Source organism: Felis catus, chromosome C2, assembly GCF_018350175.1.
Source record: "Felis catus isolate Fca126 chromosome C2, F.catus_Fca126_mat1.0, whole genome shotgun sequence".
NCBI lineage: Eukaryota > Metazoa > Chordata > Mammalia > Carnivora > Felidae > Felis > Felis catus.
In genome coordinates, this window is record NC_058376.1 from 141,630,083 (window position 1) to 141,653,598 (window position 23,516).

Consider the following 23,516-nt stretch of genomic DNA (forward strand, 5'->3'; position numbering starts at 1 on the left):
ATGTATTTATGATAGACATATTGACCTCCCTAACTAATAAAAATGTGTACATGAGGTTAGTTTTGAAGGAAATGTGCAGACCTTACACATTTATAGTGCATATAAATACTGTATGCTCTATAGCGTTAGCATCCTTAAAATATTTCCCACATCTCTGTGACATATGGCTGTCATACTCTATCTTTACCCTGAAAGCAAAGGAAGGCATGGATTTTATAGTAACATGTACAGTTACCATAAGAAGGGATCGTTTTAATTTCCTTTATCTTAAAGCAGGGGTCAGGAAACTAAGCCAAATCTGGCTCGGAATATGCTTTTCTAAATAATGTTTTATTGGTACATACCACGCCTGTTCATTTACGTCTTGTCTAGTGCTCCCTTCTCCCTACAGTGGCAGAGTTGAATTGCTGTGACGGAAACCATATGGTCCACAAGACCGAAAATATTTACTACCTGGCCCTTTTCAGAAAAAGCTTGCTAACCTTGTCCTAAAACATCAACACATTAATAAAACGGCTTAGAATAGAAACAAGCAGCTTTGTGTCTCATTTAGATTAAGCCTGTATGTGGATTCAGGAGGCCCATTCTAGATCAAGCCACGGCCCAGCCGTGTGACCTTGGCTAAGTCATTTAACTTCTCTGTGCTTCAGTTTCCTCCTGTGACTAATGGAGGGGAAAATCGAATAATGACGATAATCCCTGCTCTCCTTCACACTCTTGTCACAACAAGCACGCGGGGTGGCGGGAGTGCAAACACATCTCAAGTCCCACCGCCAGGTAATCCGCGCTTGTTGGCGGATAACCGCCGGACCGGCCACAACAATCATCATTTGTTATCTTGGTGCCGCGTGGAAGAATTTCTGTGCAGAGTTCATTCTTTCACTCGTTTTTTTTTTCAACTGATGCTCATTGAGTCCCTCCTGTGTACTGGGCGCTCTTTCAGGCACTGAGGAGCCCTGAGCGGGGCGTGAAGAAGCGGTTTCCGGGGGTCCTCTGCGCGGGGACTGCGGGTGGGCCGGGAAACCCATGAAGAGAGGACTGTAGTGGCACTTTGGCTTAATGCCCGAGAGGCTGGGAAGGAAGGGACTGTTCAGAGAGAGCATAAGGCAACAACGCTGACACATACTGCTTCACTTGTCCTGGCTTTCAAGAATCTCTTTTGGAAGGAGGGATGGCCATTTGGGAAAGGAAAGTGGAAGCGAGGGTCAGCGAATCAACACGTGAGTCCACCGTGTGCAAGAACAATGAGAAGGTGAACAACGCTGAGATTCGCCAGCCCAAGTGTGATCCTGGATGGTGGTACTTCTACTTGTGTAACACTGACGTGTGACCGACCTGGCGCTTGTGCGTGTCATTGCGTCCCTTCACAGTGGTTTATCATCTGACGCCCACAGTGATCCGATGAGGGGCACACTCGCATTTTCTACAAGGAGAAATGGAAGCTCAGAGAGGTCAAGCTGCTCACTCCCAGTCACATAGTAAGTAGCAGAATTAGGATTTGAACCCAGACAGGCTGGCTTCAGAATTCACACTTCCCGTCGCATGCCTTGACTTATCTGTAAAGATGGAAAGTTCCCTCGAAGGAAGGAATATCCAAAAAAGACCTGAGCTTGGGGACCGCTCAGAGTTGGAAGATTGGGGAAAATTTCCTTGTTCTTTCAAGTTTTCTTTAGCAATTTCTTTTTTAGGAACCACAATTCAAACACTTTGCACCTCTCATTCTTCTCAAGAAATTTTGAAAAATCACTTACAAAAGAAAAAACACAACAGTCACAGCATCTCCATAAGCTTAATTCCACGTGGAAACTCCAGAATCTTTTAAAATGCCACCCAAGTGCACCCCTTTGACCTGATGATGTGCTATGCTTATGCCCGGCGCTAACAATATCTTCCTATTAGTGAACTAGGAGGTGCAGGGAGGGAGTTCACTGTCGTCCTGCTTCTAGAAGTCAGTAGACAATGACTGAGGGGGCTGTGGCACAGCTTTAGAATTTTGGGTGTTGGTTTCATTCTTGTGCCAGTTACGCTTTGGTTAAAGGAGTATGTATGGCCCGCTGGCGAGAGAGAAAACCAACTTAGGGGCGGGGCGTCCAGAGCTGTCCCCTCCATCCCCCACCGCCGGCCCCCAAATCTGGCAGTTGAGCAGGCCACATTTGGCCTGAGTTACTGCTCCTGACAGTGTGTAGAAACACGCCCTTGGAGCACTGCCAAAGGCCTCTGGAACCTCGGTTTTAGCTGCTGCCATTCTGCCTGCTGGGGGTTGGTTTCTCAGCAGGGAAGATGTGGGAGGGGTGCGTGTGTGTGTGTGTGTGTGTGTGTGTGTGTACCTTCTAATTCCTGTGTTTGCTTCTGGGGGACTTTCCTACTTTATTGCTCTGACTGGAAAGAAAAGAGGGCATTATTTCTGTACCCTTAGCTGCTTTCTCTTTTAGATTTCCAGTTTTGCTTTGGGTCCTTATGCTGGGACAACTGTGTGTCCGTCTTAGACGTAGTCTATATATTCTGAAACTCGCTGGCAGGGATGTGCCAGCCTCTTGCCGAAGGAGTTCTGTGTGGTCATAAGGATGTCCCTGTCTTCCGCCAACCCCTGGGTTGAACACTCCTCCTGAACCCCAGACCATTTGCCTTCTAATCCCTGCTCCTGGGTTCTCATCTGTGTGGTCTTGAACAGTGACATAACCACAGTGCCCCCGGTTTCCTGCCTGTAAAGATGAAATACTCGGTCTGCCAATCTCCTAGGGTCAAATGAGTTAAAATATGGAATAGGCCTAGAACCTAATGGGGGCAGTGGCTGGCTCATAGTACATGCTGCACAAAGGTTAGCTATTAATATTGTCGCAATGTTAATATTTGACTAGACTCTAGAGACGTTTCTTGTCATTTTCTCAGGTAACCATATGAGTCACATTCTTTTTTTTTTTTTAAGTATTTATTTTGAGAGCGTGAGTGAGTCGGTGTGAGTGGGTGAGGGGCCGAGAGAGAGAGGAAGAGAGAGAATCCCAAGCAGCTCCATACTGTCAGTGCAGAGCCCAACGTGGGCCTCGAACTCACAAACCGTGAGATCATGACTTGAGCCTTAATCAAGAGTCAGACGCTCAACCAGCCGAGCCACCCAGGGGCTCTGTTAGTTGAGTTCTTAAGATCGGACTTAACCCATCTTTTCCCAAATACTCTGAGAAGTAAGTGTTAGCTATTATTTTTGTGTTTGTATTTTGTGTAGAGTTCACAAATTGGAAACCCTGCTGTGTAGTAAGTATGCTTGCTGTGTCCACTTTCCAGATCAGGGAAGCTGAGGTTCCAGAAGCTAAAGGGACTGCTCGTATGTGGCAGAGTTAGGCACTTGGGTTATGCCTTCTGTGAGCTGGGATGCCAGGCCCGATTCTCCGGCGCTGTGGGAGATCATCTTATCTGCTGCCCCACTGCTTCGTCCTAAAGCCTCCTCACAGGGAGCATCCTTACCCTAGATCAGGGCTCTTGAAACGCAGCACTATTTATAAATTGGGCCAGAGAATTCATTGGGGGTAGGGGAGCGGAGCAGGGCAGGCTCGTGCATTGTCGCATGTTTAGAAGCATCCCTGGCCTCTACCCGCTAAATGCCAGTCGCGGCCCCCAGTTATGACAGCCACACTGTCTGGAGACAAAATGTCTCTTGTGGGGCAAAACCGATGCTGGTTAAGAACCGCTGCCCTCGATCAAGGAAGATGGAAAGAAATGTTGTGGGGGGGGGAGGGTGGTGGAGATGTAGGGGTTGGCTCTTACTTGCTGAGCGCTTACTGGGTGCCAGGCAAGTTGCAAACATTACCTCCCTTTCGCCCACAGGAATTTGAGGATGGTCTGCGTTTTCATGAAAGAGATACGAGGGCTCAGAGAAGTAAGGAAAACTGCATGGCCGTTAAATTACTGGCAGAAGAGGGATCCAAATCCAGGGTCATCTGGCAGCAAAGCCCACACGCTTCCCAACACTTCCTACATACGGTTTTCTGCGGGCTTATGGTGTTTTAGTTCTTTTTAGGAATCAAGAAAACCCACACAGTGAGGATTAAATTGGTTTCAAAGTTATTTTCAGGCCACTCAAATGAGCGCACACCTGGAAAAACAAAACCAAACCAAAAAACTTCTTTGCAGCCTAAGTGGGGCATCATTTTGTTGAGAACGGTGGCTTTGGCTTTGGTGGTTGGCGTAATCGCACTTAGCGTTCTCAGACCTGAGAAGATAGCAAGGATCCCCAGGTGACAAAGCATAATCTCATCTCCCTCTTCCTTGAACACAGTATTCCAAAAAGTATCCCCTCATAACTTTTCTGTTAGGCTGGTATCGACGTGGTTTTTAGCGTGTATTAACAGCACATACGCAAAGAATTTTGTGTCTGAGATGGTACGTATTTTAATGCCCCAGTTTTAATCAACTTTATGTGCAGGAAATTTGAACAGATAATAGGGTGTCATTTATTAGTGCAATAATTGCTTTTTTAGAAGTTATGGGGATCCTGATTAGAAGTGGAATATTGAACTGAATCATTTGGTGTTGAGATAAACTCTTCAGGGGGACCTTAATATTGCGATGCAATTAGCTTCATCTATACATGACTCCCGAGACCGGTTCCCGCATTTGTTCAGTTAATGCAGATCCATTTCTGATGCCTCTCAGTTCAGATCATTAATAAGTAGTTAGATGTGTCGGCCTGTTAAGTGGTTTTAAGGGAGAATTTATTTGAACCCTGTCATAAGCTATCTTAGTATGTCCTAGAAAATAGTGATAGAAAGCATCGTCTGTTAAAAACGTCACCCAAAACAACCTATGAGATAATTTTCGGCTGTGTTCCTTGAAGCAAGAAAGCGTATTATAAAAATGAAATGTAGGTGTTGAACGTGTCATGGTCCCTTATGAAAATATGACAGCACTTCCCATGGTAAAAGTCAGTCCCAGGAATAATTTCTGCTGGCCGTGAGCCCAGGCAGGTGTAGCTGTAATGCAGAGTGATTAGTGGATTCTGAGCCTCTCTCTCTCTCTCTCTTTTTAAAGCCCAAACTATCTCGTCACATTTAACCATGTCTGGAATCAAATCAGTGTTTGGAAAATTATAACCATGAATTAAAAGAAAGAGAGGTACATAATCCCGCAGTTCTCAAATTTGAGTAAATAGCCCTGAGCAGACCATACCCAGTGATGTTTCTAGCAAAGAAAATAAATGAGGGAGATGGAGAATGAGAAGGTAGAAAGGCTGTGGGTTTTAGTGAAATAATAGTGATGTGTATTAAGCCAGTTCAGTCTCTTTCGCAAAGGCTGAGAGCGGTGTTGTGCTTTTAAATTCCTAATTCTAAAGTGCAGAGTTCCTGGTCCCTCCCCTCCCCGTGGTTTTGGGGAGGAGTTAGACGAGTTAAGACACGTTAAACAACTAGCACAGCCCCTGGCACCTAGTAAGTGCTCAGTAAATAGCAGATACTATTAGTTCAGGCTCTTCCTGTGCAACTTTGAACCCGCTGCCAACTAAAAGCCACTGCCAGAATTCCGTGGGAGAGAACGAAGGCTTCTGGCTTCTGGTGAGCATAAACACACACGCAGCCTGAAGTTCTCAGTGCATTAAGTACTTCACAAGGTGGAGTATTTAGTAAGGACCTGGGCAAAGGGGAAGCTGACAGAGTTCCCATGCCAAATGGACTCAGCAAAATGGGATTCTCATGAGGTTAGGGCGGTAACGAGGCATTTTTATGCCGTGGTGTCTCGAATGTTACTAACGTGCTTAGGTTAGGAATTATCTGGAGTGGGACGGGGGTGGTTACGATGCCTGTTTCCATGCAGCAGGCGTATCTGGGGTGGCGCTGAGAGTCTACATGTTAACGAATTCCCAGGTGATGGTGATACTGCTGGTCCGGGGAATCAAACTTTGAAAAGCATGGCTTTCTTTTAAGGACTCCGAAATCAAAGTCTTCCTCCCAGGCCCCAGCCCCTGTTGTTGTCCCCTGCTTGTGTTCGGCACCTGTTGCATGTGTGGTCAGAATAGCAGGGATTCTCATAACCCAGCTCCAGCCCTCGGCCAGGATCCCGGGTGACCCGGGCAAACACACACTCCTTCAGGGTCACGGGCAGGTTACTGAGTCAAGACTGCCAAAGCCCCGCGTTGATGTTTTCCTTCTCTCCCCACCCCCTCCCTCCTTTGCCTGCCCCAAACCCTGGACTAATCTTGGAGCTGCTTAATAACAACAAAGCCAGCAGCCGAGTGAGGCGAGACCATTTCAAAGCGAAGTTTTTCTTGTTTGGCAATTACCTAATTTCACAATGTGATTCACAGATTTGCAAATCCCGTGCGTGTGGAAACAAACCGCTTCTCCTGCAAGGTGATTAAAAGAGCTGATCCTCCCAATTCCTCCCCCACCTCCCGCCCCAACGAAGAGGCGACAGGAAAATTAAATGAGCGACAGTTTGTACGGGTTTTTTTTTTTTTTTTTTTCCTCTCGCACGCTAACGTTTCGAGCCATGTAAATTACATTTTAATAAAACGTCTACACCCGCGCTCGCACGCGCATGCGCACACACAGGCAAAAGGAGAATCTGGTTCTAATTACTTGTACTTTAGTTGAACTTTGGCGTTTCCTTTGACTTTCTCCCTAATGTATGTGAGCTGTGGGCCTTGCAGTCCTGCAGTGTGTCCACAGAAAAAGGGGGAAAAAATCCAGACCGGCTCTCTTTGGTGCCAACAAAAATGAAGCCCCACTGAATGTTTTGACCAAATGCAACACTTTGCTATTCTCCCTTAATTAGCTGAAATTATTCCCTCCCACCGGGTCCCGGAGCGCTGGGCTCAAAATTCCCCTGGGGCCATGCAGGAAATGCCTTTTACTTTACAACTCCTTTTTCTTTAAAGGCTCAGCTGCCCAGAGAGTGCATTAAAATACTGTCTTAATCACCGAAGGTTCTAGTAAAAAGGCAGGGCTTTCATAATGTTTGATGCCTGCCTGCCGCTAATCAGGCCCAACATAAAATCCTGAAATCTGTCAACATGGTTTAGGCAGCACTAAATTAGTTCTTACAAAGAAAAAAAACATAGTATACAGTGCTCTCTCTTAAAAATGTTATCTGCTACTTAATCTAACCTTTAGAAAAATGCCAAGCATGTTAGGAATCGTGAAGGGAGCTATTGTTGGAGACTTTGTGTGTGTTTAAATGACACTCAGGTGTGTTGTAACAACAAGGGCATTTATACTGTGTTTTCTCAGGTGAGTTAAGTTCGCAAGTGCCAAGGCCTCTTAAACAGGCAACAGCATTAATTCTTTCTTCGGTGTTCTTTTATTTGGGGAACGACTTAACCCCCCCAGAGTTGTGCGCGTTTAAAAAAGCTGTGTCGCTTGGGAGCACTGGCTTTCTGCTTTCACACCATCTCAGCCTGTGGAGATTCCCTCTAGTTTGTTTTTGTTTTGTCTGCAGACCTCTGGATTTGAAGCCCTTCACAGAGTAGGGCTTCTCGAAGCGCTGTCTGCGGACCGGTGCCAGTTCCTAAACTGCCCGCTGCCAGTCCGTGGTGAGACAAGGGCGGGAACTGAGAGCAAGTGCTTAGAAACTCTCACAGCAATTTGACAGAGTTAATTTTATGTCTAGTACATCTTTCTTTTTCCCTTAAGTCGTAGCTTGTGTTTTAGGCATCTCCTTTCTGATGCCTTTTTTTTTTTTTTTTCTGAAAATTAATGTTTTGTTTGTACGTTCTTTTCCTAGGGATTTGTTTTCAGTGAAGTTTATCACGCTGTGAGGGACTGGGGTGGGGAGTTAGAATGGGTCCTCCTTAACCTCAGATAGTCGGAAAGTCACTGATTTCAAGCCAGTGCCTTCTCTCCCCCCCCTCCCCACCCCCTTACCCTCAGGAATTCTGTGGCTGGTTGCTGATCTGGACCACCCTTTGAGGAGCATTAATTTAAAGGCAAACAAGGCCTGTAATGAATTTTTCTAGAAGGAAAGGCGATTCTAGCTTCGTTTCCCTAGTGACAGCCATCTCTGTGTTGGCAGGGATGGAAAGGTTTCAAACGCGGGCTAGAAGCTTCTGCCAGTGCAGGTTTGGTTGGCCTCACTGTCTCCTTTGGCACGTGTGCAGCCCAGGGCACCCCTGGTGCTGACTCTGCTCTGGGCAGGGACCCGCGGAACCAAGCATCCATCTCGCCCGAGCGGCAGAAGTTCTTCTGTCTTGGTCATTCCCTGACGAAGCAAGGCAGCCCATCTGGTCAGCGGTTCGGATGCCACGTTGGAGGCTGCTGCTTACTGGGGATGCAGTCACCAGACAGAACTGAATAAGTCAATAAGTAAGCAAGGAAATAAATAAAAGCAGGAGGCAAAAAGCAGATCCAAATTATTCCTCAAAGACTGCTTCCCCAAACTGAAATCACATCAGGATGGCTGGAGTGCAGTTGTTTTATTGAATGACACAAGCCTCTTGTCCCCCTGGGAAGTCTAAAAACTGCTTTTTTGGCCTGCCCGAGATCGCTGAATGAGCTAATACAGGACACATTGTCTGCTGAGCCTGCAGAGTTTTCGAGCAAAAATTTTATCATTCCATAGACTGATTGTGCTTGCCTGGAATAAGGAACAAAATGTTTGAGACCTCTCAAGGGCATTTGATGAATCTAACTCTAATTTAAAGGGACTAATAGATTATTGATTTAAGCAGGATGACAGTGAACAGATCAATGGCCAAGCACTGTGTAGCTCTCTTAAATACCAACAGTGGCTAGCGAGAGGGGAGCCCCGGGCTGTCCCCCTCGCTTGTCTCCCACTGTCTTTACTGGTGGTGGTCGGAGGGGAGGACAAAAGGGGAGGAGGAGCACTAATGAACTTTGCCAAAGTATATTTTTACTGAAAAGTCTAGAGGTTGCATTGAAGCACAAATCTGCTTTTATATTGATGCCATATCCTGGTTGTAATTCTAGAACTTGTCTTGACGTGTTTGCTTAGGGCTAGCTTTGGCATTCAACCATACCACCGAGATTTGCTTTTCTGTTTTGCTTTGCATTGTTCTCTGTGGTATAGGCCACACAAAGGAAATACAGGACCATAGATTATCAACTTGGAGGGGGTATTTGAATATCTATAGCACCAACATTGAATTCTTTGCCACCGGTGGGACCGTTTTTTTTTCTGAAGATGATTATTTCTTGGCATGTATGAGTCTTTCCTATTTATGTTTGTGTGGGATTCATTTTCGGCATTTTTAAATTACAAATTACAAACCACGACAGAAAGAATTAATTCGTGCTTCAAAACACAGCCTGGTCACCTCCTCTGGGAGGTCTTCTTTGATTTCCCTGGGCTCAGTAGGGCTGTTAGCTCTCTTTGTCATTGTACTGGAACCGCCACAATTTGGACTCACCTGGGATTTTTTTTTTAAAGTTTATTTATTTTGTGAGAGAGAGAAAGAGAAAACGAGTGGAGGAGGGGCGGGGGCAGAAGATCCCAAGTGGGTTCTGCTTAAAATAGCCCAATGGGAGACTTGAACTCGCAAGCCTGGTCAGATCATGACCTGAGCCACGGTCAGAAGCTTAACTGAGCTATCCCTGTGCCCCAGGATTTCTTTGTTAAACACTGATACCTAGCTCCCGTTCCCAGACGTTCTGGCATGTTAGTTTTGGGATGCAACCTGGACATTAGAATGTTTAAAAGCACCCTAGGTAGTTCTGATGTACAGCTAGCTTTGAGAACCGCTGTATTGTATTCTCATTGTTGGTTTACTTTCCATTAGGCCGAACCATCAAGGCTAAGGGACATTACTGGTGAAATCACCATAGCCTTAATAAAAGTGTAGAGCCATCACTATTGATTGCTTACAATGGAACATTTCCTTTCACGGCAACTGTTCAGGAAAAACGTGCTGAATTCATTCATTTATTATAAGTGATTCTGATCTGTAGAAGAAGACTTTTACCAAACTTTGTGAAATCTTTTGGGGTTGGTGAGGTCTCTCCCCTTTTCAAAAGTGTGCTTTGCCCTGAGTTTTTTGGGTATTAAATTGCCAACTTCTTTTTCCTGTCTTTGGGAGGGTGAAATGCTGGATTCCCTTTAGGACATGTATTTAAAGTGACATATTTATGGAAATTACCACCCACTTTTGAAATTCAGGGCATAACTCTGACAGCTGAATCCAGCCCTAACAGAATTCTATTTACAACTTTCCTAGACAAGCCAGATTAGCTGTTCTACACGAGCGAGTAGAACGTGGAAACACACACAAATACACACACCACACATGGCTTCTGGGGAGAGCACAGTGCAGGCTTGATCACGGTGGTGACGACACAGCTCTGTCAGCGTTGTTGAAGCAGTTGGGTGGAGGTGAAGCCATACAAATAAAATCTGGGAGTTTGGGGAGGCATTTAGGGAAGGACTCGCTCACGTTGATGTATTAGGAGTGACACAGCCTTTCTTGAAGTCAGTTTGTCAACGTGAATTAAAAACTAACAAAATATTTTGAAACGACCATACCTTTTGAGCTGGTAATTCCACTTCTGAGAATTGATCTGCCACAGGCATGTGCTGAGATTAGCTACAAAGAGGTTCATCATAATGGAATGTTTTGCAGGAAAAATATTTATGGACGAGGAAATAAACCCATGACACAGTAAGTTAGAGTCCCAAACAGAATCTACAGTAGAAGTCCACTTTAGTAAACAAGCAAACGAACCAAAATCATTTATATGCATAGAAAAGTGGTCTGGAAGGATATATGCTAGGATGATGACAGCACCTTTCTCTAAGGAGATGGTTTGGGGGAGATGCTCTGCATGTTTGTTTTCTTAGATTGTTAACACAGAGCAGTATATTATTCTGTATTTTGAACAAGTACTGTTTTCTTGTTGATGTCATTATTTCTCATTTGCTTTCAGTGAAGCTGATTAGCCTAGTGTGAGGCCTGCTTTTGCATTTACAGCTTGAGAGCTGATCTGATAAGCTTTAGTGACATCTCAGATGCCAGCCTTTCTGCAGAACACTTGTCACAATAATGCCAAGCTGCCCAGAGTAAGAGCCGTCTTTGTCCCAGATACCTTGCTTCTAACCGGTAGAGACTGTGATATAGATTTATCTACTAGACCTGCGTTACTCTAATGAATTCATTCCAAGAAACTTCTGAATTATGAAAATACTATAATTATAGTTGATTCTACTCCAAAAGGATAATTAATTTTTTTTGAGGAAGCAAATGAGTATATAAAAGCTATTTGATTTGTAATCGGGTTACCTAACAACCTAGAGGGGCTCTTAGTGCTTAGAATAAAGAAAAAAAGAAAGGGGGACAAGTTCATGTATTAATTCAACAAATATTTATCGATTGCCCACCTACTGTGTGCCAGGGCCGCTAGGCCTGGAACACAGCTGTAAATGCTGCACGTAGGTAGGTTGGTTGGCGTCATGAAACCCATAGTTGGAAGGAGGCAGAGAGAGAATATAAAGTTGTACACAAACTTTCTAAATTTGAGTACTAGTTAGAGTTTTACAGAAAATAAAATGATGGGATGTAGCGATCAGGAGTGGGAAGGGGCTTTCTGTAGAAAAGCCATCTCTGAGGAGGTGACATTTGCTCGAAGAGCTCTCCAGTTAGGGGAAATGGTTTAAGGGCAGTAGCCTTAAGTTGGTCGGAGAGCTTGGCCTCGTCAAGAGATGGAACAGAAGGCAGGTGTTTAGAAATCGATAAATGAGAATGATTGAGTTCAGTGATGTTGTTGCTAAGGGGCTGTATCGTGAAGAGCCTTGTGGAACCCAGTAATGAGATTGGCTTTGATCTAACTGGTGACTCTTGGAGGGTTTTCGACAAGTAAGGGAGAGGGATTGATTTTAACTTTTTGAACAGTTATCCGACTGCGCATTTGAGGAAGGGATCCTCGGGTAGAAGCGTAGGGACAGCGAGACCCTTGAGTAGCTAAGGTGAGAGATGATGATGGCGTGGTAGCAGGATTATAAGATATGAGGGTGAAGGGGTAGAGTTGCCCCAACTTCCTGAAGGCTTAGCTGTAAGACAATAACGTTGGTAGAATATCTCGTCTGGAAGATTGTGAGTAGTGGAACAACTGGAAATCTTACTCTCTGGGGAATCTACTGTATATTCTCAAGTAATTTGGAGATTGGAAGATTCTGGAACATTATTCGATGACTTTGAGTGAGTCACTCCCTTCCTCATTCCCACCATACTTCATGAGCACTTTTGCCTGTGATAGGAAATGAGCCAGGTCTTGCTTTGGCTTTGAACATGCATCTGGAGACAAGGGATGGGAGAACCCTCGGATCTTAAATTCTATGAATTCCTATTAACCATGGAATTTGGGTGGTTAGAAAATGAGATGGGGAATTGTGGTTTTTGGTTTGTTTTTGTTTTTGAGAGAGAGCACAAGTGAATGAGGGGCAGAGAGAGGAAGAGAGAGAGAGAAGTGGGGTTCACCCGGGGCTCGTGTTTGACCCAAAGTGGGGCTTGTGTTCTTACCCAAAGCAGGGCTCACGCTCACCCGATACGGGGCTTGAAATCACAGACTGTGAGATCATGACCTGAGCTGAAGTCAGATGCTTAAGGACTGAGCCAGCCAAGCACCCCGTGTATTTTAAAATCTAGAATAAAGAGCTGTATGACTCTCCTATCATTAGGATAAACCACTGCTTCTCAAACATAAATTGCATGTTCCGCAATCTGAGGGTTTTGTTAAAATGCAGATTCTGCTGGGACCTGAGGGTATGTTTTCTAATAAGATGCTGATGAACTTAGTAGATGGTGATGCTGATTAGAAGGTGATGCTGATGCTGCTGGTCCAAGGACTAGTCTTGGAGTAGCAAAGGTCTTACCAATTTTTTTTTTTAATCTTTATTTATTTTTAAGAGACAGAGCGTGGGCAGGGGAGGGGCAGGGAGAGAGGGAGACACAAAATCAGAAACAGGCTCCAGACTCTGAGCTGTCAGCCCAGAGCCCCATGTGGGGCCCGAACTCACAGACGGTGAGATCACGACCCGAGCCCGAGTGGGACCCTCAACCCGACTAAGCCACCGGGGCACCCCACCCATATTGTGATTAATGAAGATCCCCTAAGGCTGCACGCTGCAGGCCCTCCCCATAGGCTCGCCCAGTAGCTGCTTCTGGCATTTTCTTCGTTTGTCTTAGGAAATTTACTTTTGATTAATTAAGTGAGCAACAGGGTCAAACAAGTCATTGCAGAGACTCTCCGTGAATCGGAAGCGAGGGGCAGCAGAAGAGCTGAAAGAAAGAGGTTCGGGTCTGCAGTGTGAAAATCTGACTTTGGGTCTTGGCTCTCGCGCCGCGCCGTTGATCCGGGACAAGTCACTGCGCGGCTCTGAGTTCCTGGTCCTCTGGAGGGTGGCCTGGTGATAAAATCCTCTCCCGCACAGTGCTGTGCTGCGCTGCAAATGAGAGACGCCTGCGGGCTCTCCCTGTGAACCGCACAGCTCCGTGTCCCCGTCCCACTGCTGTGCCCACGGTGACAGGTGTTCTTGTGGGCCTATCCTTGCTCGGGTTGTTGTTGAACTTGGGGCCGCGGCCGGGGATTTCACTGGTGAGAAAGAAATGAACTGACAGATTATCTTTTTTTTCTCCCCACCCCCCCACCCCCTCCGCACCACAGCGATTGAAACGCAAAGCACGAGCTCCGAGGAACTGGTCCCCAGCCCTCCGTCTCCGCTTCCTCCCCCTCGTGTGTACAAACCCTGCTTCGTCTGCCAGGACAAATCATCCGGGTACCACTATGGGGTCAGCGCCTGCGAGGGCTGCAAGGTGAGTACCCACAGGCCTCTGCGCCCAGTGTGCGCTCACTCTCCACGTGCTCGGGGTGGGGGCGTGACCTGCTCGGCTCCAGAAACAGGCTGCTTTGCCCTGGGCAGTGTCACCCCCAGTGTGGCGCGCTGTGTTTATTTGATGGTTTCATTCCTTCTTCTGTCTCATGAGTTGAAAATTCAGAAGCTCCTGCAAATGACTGACTGGGGCCAAATGTTCTAGGGCCCTTAAAATAACATAACAGGTCTTTTCAGGTAACAAGAGCTCTTTGAAGGAGTCCAGAAAAGCATCACCCCGTTTCTCTTTAGAACATGCCGTCTGCTGTCTTTGTAGTTTTATTTTATTTTTAAATATGACTGACAGTCCACTAAATCAACTTGCTGAGAATCCAAGGTTAGAAATTGGGATTTATCTTCTGGCTGTTTCCTCAGCCCTGTGGCCTTTGAATTACAGTTTGATTTTCAGCCTGTAGGGACTTGCTACTGTGTGTGTGTCATAAATTCAGGAGAGCTGGATTTAAAATTCCAGCCTACCGAGTAGGGGAGGCTGAACATGTGTCAGAGAGGATATGGCTGCTTTGAATCAAGTTAGACAATCACTATGGAGTCCAACAGTCTTAATTGAATGAAAGAGCTTATTTTTTTTTGAGAGAGAGAGAGAGAGAAAAGAAACAAAGAATGACTTCATAGGCAAATCCAACTCATCCACAGGCCATTTTTCAAAGGAACTATGGCTGTCTCGAGCTGGCCCTTCCCCTGATATACAGCTTCTTTATGTTCTCTAGGATGGTTGGTCAGATCCGTTCTTCATATGTCTACATTGGGTGATACGTTGTAATTATAAACACTTTGGAATAATATTACAGGTGCTCCCATCGGGTGCTCGGTGGCATTTTGTATTTGGCTTGTCAGAGTTAGTTATTATTTCTGTTTGTACTGGGTAGGCCCTGTCGTGTAACAAACCATCCTATAGCTGAATGAATGGCTTAAAACAACAAGCTTTTATTTGGCTTATGGTTCTGTGGGTCAGCCCTGCAGGCCAGGTTCCTCTGGGTGGTTCATCTGCTCCCAGCTATGCTCCACTGTGCGTTCCTGGTCAGCTGCAGGTTCACCAGTTGGCTGTTCTTCTGGGGGTTGCCGAAGGCTCCTGTTGGCTGGGAACTTTGGTCTTTCCCCCATGTGGTCTCTCATGCCTGTAGGGCTAGTACTGGCTTATTTGCACAGGCAGGATTCCGGAAGAAAGGACACTCAAGGTCTCCAGAGGCCTAGGCTCAGATGTGACATGCTGTCACTTGTGACACATTCTGTTGGTCAAAGTAAGTCGTAAGGCCAGTGATGCTCAGCTGGTAGGAACATAAACTCAGCTTTCTTTCTTTTTTTAGCACTTACTCATTTTTGAGAGACAGAGAGCATGAGTGGGGGAGGGGCAGAGAGATTGAGAGAGAGACAGAATCCAAAGCAGGCTTCAGGCTCCGAGCCGTCAGCACAGAGCCCAACTTGGGGCTCCAACTCATGGACTGGGAGATCATGACCTGAGCTGAAGTCAGACACTTAACCGACTGAGCCACCCAGGTGCCCAATGTAAACTCAACTTTCTGAGGCAAGAAGCTGGAAAGTCTCATTATTAGAGGCAGGAATACAGGGTAAGGAGAAATGGAGTCAGGTTTGCATGTAGGCTAGCGCCCTGAATGCCTTATTGTCTGTGACACAAAGTGGATAGGGGCCCTAGCTTGCCTGCACAGTAGCTCACACACAGTGTGGCATATAGTGGGTGCTTAAAGATCTCGGTTGAACAAACACATAAATGTCACTCAGCCCCTGAAAGAAATTATGTGAGGTTTCCCTTCTTTTCAAGTCCTTTGAAAAAACATGTATCATTTTACTGAGTGAGGCTAGCTGGGGGGAATCCACGGAAGACCTAGGAACATCTCTCTACCTCTGGCATTGTGTTGGTTGCTTTAAAGGCGTGTCCTTGCCTCCAGTAGCTTCGGATAAGGTGGTCAGGCAAGTTCACACAGCGGCCAGTTGGCAGCTGGCTGAAAAGTGAAACATTTGCACGTCCAGTGGTCCCTTTTATTGTTGGTTGCTAGCTGACCCCGCTTCACCTTGTCCTGAGATTTGGGACATCTGTGGCGGAACACCAGTTCACTCTGTCCACTGGTTTGGCAATACGTAAATAAACCCTTTCCTAACGACCGTTTGGAAGTTAGAAGGCACTCCTTTATTTAAAAAAAAAAAAAATGTTAAGTCATGTCCTGTCCAGAAATCTGAATGCGGTATGTTGTGACCCAGCTTACCTGCTCCCGTTATGTCCTGGGAAAAGAAATGATCCAGCGTCTGTCTTCCCCAGAAGATTTCAGGCCCTAGACATTAAACTCTTTCACAATCCGCACGGTACACGCTGTTTTCATCAGCTCTTAGTCAGCTAATTCCCCAACCTCTTGTCGTAATTTTGGATTCTGACTCTTTTTAGGAAAAACCCCAACAAAAACAAAACCCGGACCAGCGCAGGCAACTTTGATAAACTTGGTTCCGCTGTTCAGAGTGCTGGTATGGCACAGCTTTTTCACAGAGTGAAAGCCCAAGAAGGCTGGGCAGCCACTTGTTGAATTTGAGGGGATTTGCCTGGTGGGTTTTGTCGAGCTCTGAAAACGCGGGCTGCCTTTCCCCTAGGTTGTCGAGAAAGACTGTGTTTTGGGGCGCCTGGGTGGCTCAGTCGGTTAAGCGGCCGACTTGGCTCAGGTCGTGATCTCGCAGTCCGTGAGTTCGAGCCCCGCGTCAGGCTGTGGGCTGACGGCTCAGAGCCTGGAGCCTGTTTCAGATTCTGTGTCTCCCTCTCTTTCTGACCCTCCTCCGTTCATGCTCTGTCTCAAAAGTAAATAAACGTGAAAAAAAATTAAAAAAAAAAAAAAAAAAAGAAAGAAAGATTGTGTTTTGGCTCCCTGGGACAATGAATGTCGTACTAAAATTCACCGAACTGAAAAGTGTAAGTCGAAAGTATAGTGTACAGCCAAAGGAGAAGAAATAACGATTAAGACAAAATTAAAGATAACAGTCATCATTTTTAAAAGCGACTAAACTAAAGTTCAGTGTATACAAAAAATAGAAAATTTAAACCACCATAGGTCTACCCTGGGAGAAAACCTGTGTTAAGTCTTTGTTTTTATGAGGACGTGCGTGTTGTTTTGTTTTTTATAAAAATAGAATTTTATGGTGTATGCTGGTTTTAATCTGCTTTTTAAATTTAATAGTCTTTCATGGCCAAAATTTAAACAACTGCCTAGTGTTTACGGTTATAACATTAATGTGGTAATTTATGGCTGTATCGTAATGTCTTTAACGAATTCCCTGTTGTTCAATTAAGGTGTTTGCAGTTTTCTCTCTATTATAAATAATAACGTATAGCCTTGAGGTATATCTGCGATCATTATTTTTAGGATAAATTAGTAGGCTTGGAATTTCTAGGTCATTGGCTTCGTACATTTTTAAGGCTTTTGATACAAATTGCCAAAATGCCCTCTAAAAGAGGCCTATCAACTTAATATCTGTGAGTCTGTTAAAAGTTAATCGTATTAGAGACTATCTATTAGGAATCTCTCCCATGTGATGATAAGGTAATGAATCAAGAAACAACTTCTGTCCTGGAATTCTGCCTATATTTAATTAGGTTGTTTATAAGGGGCCCCATGCATGTTATCATTTGGAGCTACGAGCAGGTATACCAGGGTCCCTGATCGACCGATAAGGGCTGGCCCATTTTTTGGCTAGAGATCAAAGATCACTGTTCCGGGTTGGGAGCCTCTGCTCTAAAATAGGACTCCCTAACAGAACCGAATTTATGTCTGGAAGAAGTAATGCCCACGGTGGCTTCAGCCTGTCGTGACCAGGACGACCTTATTGACTCTTGTTTGGGGAAGAGAACCTTCTTTCTTCTTAGGGAATAGGTGGCAGTCTCAGACTCAGAATTTAATGAATGGGTTGCAGTCGACCTCTGGGAATGGCCAGTGACCACTGTGTTGACACAGCATCACCATGGCAACATAACCGCTAGATGCACCATAGGGATGTCCCGTTCAGGGAATTTCCAGCTGAGCAATGACAGGTTTTTTGCAAGGGACAAAGAGGACATAAAGTGAACATATGGTGTGGCCAAAAAGGTTAAGCAATGTAAAGTGATAAAGTTGATTTTCATGTGCCTTCAAGAAACCGTCTGATTGCTCATAGCTAGAATTTATACATAATTTTGGCCTTCATCATATTTTATATTGATTATGGAGTTGAGAGTGAGAATACCAGTTAGGCTGATATAAATACTATAAATGTAAATACTAACTAGGTATTTGAATCCTAGTTAGTCTACTTGATAGCTTTGTGACCTTGGGCAAGCATCTTTAATTGTCTGCATCTCTCTCATATGGAAAAATGGAGATAATAATACTGTCTAGTTCATGATATTGTTGGGAGTATAAAATGAGTGACCATAAAGCAAACAGTATCTGGCCCATGGGAAGTGGCCGGTACACTCAATTATGGTTTGTGTTGTCATTAACTTAATAACTTTCACACAGTGATGTAACATCAGTTATACTCTTAGTATTCTTTCTTGTAATGTTCTTTCAGCCTTTCTCCATTTCTTTATACCAAAAATAAACACCGCCTTTTTCTTTCAAGACTCAGGTTAAGACCCAACCACTCCTTAGAACCTACCCTGATTATTCCAGTACAGGGGTTGGCAAGTCGTTTCCGTAGAGTCAGATAGTAAATATTTTAGGCTTTGAAGGCCATCTGGTCTCTGTCACAGCCACTCAGCTCTGTCGCGGTAGTATGAAAAGAGCCATAGACAATACGTCAGAGGATGGCCATTGATATGTTTCAATCAAACTTTATTTATAAAAATAAGCAATGGACCACATTTGGCCCTTGGACCTAGTTTCTGGACCTTTGCTAAATACGTGGTGATATGTTCTTTCTCACAGTTTGTAAAAGTCAAAGGCTGGTGGTCCGAAGGACTCATGCCAAAGGTGCCAGGCCAGTTGTTTCTGGTGGACTGTAGGCCGAGGAATGTGGTGCTTCCTTCCCACTTCCTTCAGGAATATTGTTTAACAGAAGTTCATGTCAATTGCCCAGGGCTCCATGATGGGAGCTTCAAGACCTCCGCCTCTTTCTCTCTCTCCCTTTCTCTCTCTCTCTCTCTCTCTCTCTCTCTCTCTCTCTCTCTCTCTCTCTCTCTCTGTTTTTACTCTAACCCCTCATTCCCACTCAGCTCCCACTTCTTCGCAGTTTCCTTATAAGTGAGCTGCTTCCAGAAACACCTAGCATCTTACTTTGGAGAGGTTTATGGGATGTATTTTATGAGCTGCTGTATTAGTAAGCTTTTCTTGCTTATAACCCACGTGCTTGTTGGCTGAACAGTAGACATGTATTATTTGTCACAATTCTGTGGAGGTTTTCTTGTCTTGGTTCAGGTGGTCTAGGTGGCCTCCCATGACAGAGTCCTTGGCAGAACGACTGGATCCTCTTCCTGTGTTACCACTCCTCATCCATTAGCCTAGCCTGGATTTGTTCACATGGTGGTGGATGGGTTCCCCATCATAAGAGAGGACAAGCACCAGTGAGCAAACTTCTGGTTACATCACACTTGCTAACGTCCTATTGGTCAAACAAGTTCCATGGTCAAACCTCAGCCTGAGGGATAGAGAAATAGACTGCACCTTTGAAGAGGAAAAGTGGCCAAGTCACCTTGCAAAAGGGGGGAGTATATTAGAGCTGGAATTTCACTGTATATGGTCTTTTTTTTTTTTTTTTCCCCTGAGAGAGCATGACCATGAGCAAGGGAGCGTGCCAGAGAGAGAGAGACAGAGGGAGAGAATCTTACGCAGGCTCCATGCTCAGCATGGAGAGTTCAATCCCGCGATCCTGAGATCGTGACCTGAGCCAAAATCAAGAGTTGGACGCTCAACCGATTGAGCCACCCAGGCACCTGCCGTCTTCCATTAACTCCTGATTTCATGTGTTAAGTCTCTTCTCACAACTGTATTCACCATTCCATCATCTTTTAGCAGATAATTATTGAACTAAGTTTCAGGGCGTAGGCCACACCCTGGAGATACAACAGTCAACGCAAGAGGGATGGTCCCCCTGGAACTTCTTGTCTCACACAAATGATGAACAGATGATAAACCATCCAAAGTTGGAAGAAAAGGAACAGAATGGTCTCGTAAACAGTAGTGGAGGGATACCTGATTTATTCAGGAGTGAGGGGAGATCTTATGATTGGAAGGAACCAACTGTGTAACAGGGGAAAGCATTTTAGATCAAAACTGAATCTAGGGCAATTTCTTCTTTCTTTGCTGTATCTGTTACCTTCTCTCGGCCTTAATAAATTTGTGAAATTCTAATTCACAAGTATGAACCCAATCCTACACCAAATATTAAGGTAAAACAGAGTTATTGTACTCATTTCTTATTAGGATGGCTTATTCGGTGTGGGTATTTGTAAGTCGAGGGGTGGGTAGGGGGAGGAGAAAACTGACCTGTTGAATACCTTCTCTATACCAGGCATTGGGACGTTGATACTCTTGTTTCGTTTAATTCTCACAAGAGCACTGTAGGGAGTAGGCTTAAAGATGCCCATTTTACAGATGAGAAAACTGAGGTTCAGAGAGGTAAAGGAACTTGGTTAAGGTCACACAGCTTGTCTTTTTGAAGGCTAGGATTGAAATCTTAGGCCTGTTGGAAAGCACCCCGCGGCTTTAGCTGCAGGGAAACAGCAGGTAGGAAGCGGTGGTAGGTTATGTTCTAGAGTGGGGGTTTCATGGGGTAACAAATTAAAAGCAGGTGGGAGAATACTTAAGAAGAAAAACAACCCTACTGGATCAATCATTTCATAAAAGAAATGGCATTTTTACAACAAAAAGCAAAAAAGGAAGAGCTTACAAGGCCGGCTTTCCCAAGAAGGGCCGGTCAACAGACAGGACCCACCCTCGGGCGCGCTCCCAGATGGTGTTGTGTCCTTGTTCTCTGCTTTGCCCTTGATGAGTGGAAACTTCCCATCCACAAGCTAGCGTTTGGGAGCCACTGTCCAGCCCCCATGGGGAGCCCCTGGGTGCCGCCATGATGGTGAGCCTTCCCCACAAGGGCACAGAGGAAATGCTTGCTTAAGGTCACGCTGGTAGCCTTCTATTTAAAGCAGCCTTTAAGAGTTTAAACTGCACTAGCCCCCTCAGTCCCTCAGGGCTAATTTTGTCCATTTTCTCATCTGCCTTTGTTTTCCTGGCCTCTGAAGAAGGGAGGCCCTCATCTCCGCGACAGTGTTCGGCCGCTGGGCTGTTTTTTTCCTGGTAGACAGCAAGTAATATGTTCTGTCACAAAAAGTTTTGCAATCAGGAAGATGGATGTCTGCACTTAATTTTAGAACTTCTATTAAATACTATAAATGTGCTTAGTGATTTTATTTGACTGAGGCCACTTAAAACGACATTGTTTTTTTGTTTTTAATTGGCATGGATAAACACGAGCGGTATGCTCTGTTTGGAGAACATTTCTGGCTTTGCCACACGAATCTTTGCTTCTGTTCAGAGGCCTCCCACAGCATTGGGGCCCAAGAACAACGTAACATGCTAAAGGCAATAGCTAAAACTGAATTATGAAGCTTGCCATCGATTTCATTAAGTTTTCGAACCCTACAAAGTCGGTCCCCTCATAGACCCAAAGAGCCATTCGTATTCATATCGGCCAATAATGGAAAATTGGCTTATTCTGCCATTAATCAGACATCTATTAAACACTTTCTGCGACAAGGCTTAGGTACAGAAAGGAAAGGTTTTATGTATTTTGTTCCCAAAGTTGTATCCCAGTGTGTATAAAGTACGTAGAAAGGTGCTTGTTGAATAATAAGGGCATGGTAAATATTTATGGCCTGAGTGGATAGACGAACAGTGCGAGTACCATGTTCTTTGACCCTTAGGGGGCTTGATGAGCACAGAGGTTGGGCCTCACGTCCCTCTGACACATTCAGGGAAGGCTGTAGACAAGAGACGATTTTATAGATGTGTTAGCATTTTCCAGATGGGGAAGAGGAGAGGAGTGTCTACGGCAAAAGTTGGAGGCAAAGGAACTTGGAATAGCCTGTGAAGAATTAGGTGGAAAAATGGAAACATATTCATTCCGTCGACACTGGTTTTGCTTTGTCCTGTGCAAGCATCTGGGGATCAGCCAGGCATTAAAGACGCTTCAGAAGACTCATTACGTATCATGTCTTCTCCAGAATCCCCCAGTTAGATCTCCCTCTTTTCCATTTTTTATTGTTCTCCTTTGTAGCCCTTACTGGGACTGTAATGAAGTTATTATTTATGGAGCCATTGGTTTGATACCCTCTTCTTCTTTCAGACTATAAGCTCCAGGAGGGCTGGGACTGGTCTCGGTGCCCAGCACAGTGCTCTTCACATAGTAGGGCTTCGGTGCATGAGTGATTTTTTTTTTTTATCACAAATTACTTGTAATTATACAGTAATTGATACAGTAATAAATAACATAATCAAGCAGGTATAATTCTGTGGTAATGCACGTATAATGTTATACGTCCTATCTGATATCATAATTGCATCTCATTATATAGGGTTTGTAACGATGCCTTAATGAAAACGCTTCTAAATTTTATAAACAGGAAAAGGCCTTTTATGGCCAACGTGCAGCTCATTTTCTTAGTAATTTCTGCCTTCCACCTCAGAGTTAACCCTTCTCTTCCATGCTGTCTTCAAGCAGACGCTTAAGGGCTAGTACCTGTAATGATATACTCAGGAACACTGTGGGCTCTTAGTGCTTTAATGTAAATAAAAATCTCAACATCTAGAAATCTACTTCCGTGTCTAGAAACATTAAGAGAGCTGAAATGGCCATCTGGCTTTTCCTAGTAATAGATCCTACTGAAGGAGAAAACCCATTTTTTTCTTCTGGATACATGTTATTCTGAATTGAGAAATCATTTTGGGTTGAAAAGGCAGAGAAGTCTTTTTTTTTTTTTTTTTTTTTCCTGGTGTATGAATAAACAGGAAGTGGAGGGCGAATTTCGAATTAGCTTGCAGCCCTGTATTTTTTTTTCTCATGTTGGCTTGGTGAAAACAGTCGATTTAATTTGGTGGTTTTAAATGGTTTGTACATTTTCTAATCATTAGAAGTTCAGAAATGCTTGTTGAAATGGTTACTTTGCTTGCTGTTTAAAAATATCTGGGGGGCGCCTGGGTGGCGCACTCGGTTAAGCATCCGACTTCAGCCAGGTCACGATCTCGCGGTCCGTGAGTTCGAGCCCCGCGTCGGGCTCTGGGCTGATGGCTCAGAGCCTGGAGCCTGTTTCCGATTCTGTGTCTCCCTCTCTCTCTGCCCCTCCCCCGTTCATGCTCTGCCTCTCTCTGTCCCAAAAATAAATAAACGTTGAAAAAAAAAATTTATAAAAAATATCTGGAACACTTTCGTTTGCTGTTTTTATGAAACAAACTAATGGTCTGCCATTTTTGGTAGAGGTTTTTACCACTGTCATATACTAGAGAAGCAATTCCCAATGTTGATAGTTAGCCTGTTGATTTGAAAATGGCTCACCTCGCAGTGACGTCTCAAGTGCCCGTTTCATGTTTTGGTCAATTAAAAAAAAGTAATCAAAAATCAACACTCTTTTTTCTGATTTTAAGCCAATGAGGGATGAGAAGCAAAAGAAGTTGCTTTGACAAAATTTCTAGAGACCGTCTTCTAAAAATGAATGGTGACGATGTATTACCATTACA

At 44.7% G+C, this 23,516-nt stretch overlaps 1 protein-coding gene across 18 annotated transcripts in view; it reads left to right on the forward strand.

The window, feature by feature from the left end:
* The window catches only part of RARB (retinoic acid receptor beta), a 769,461-nt gene that overhangs the window by 614,781 nt on the left and 131,164 nt on the right, over nt 1-23,516 (forward strand). For 17 of the 18 annotated variants that reach the window (XM_023260626.2, XM_045037698.1, XM_011286272.4 and 14 more), the window contains one exon: nt 13,593-13,741. In XM_023260626.2, the coding sequence (XP_023116394.1) occupies nt 13,593-13,741 (149 nt within the window). Of the gene's footprint in view, nt 1-5,314; nt 5,541-13,592; nt 13,742-23,516 lie in introns of those variants that run through there. The other variant, XM_045037701.1, reaches the window with a different exon arrangement.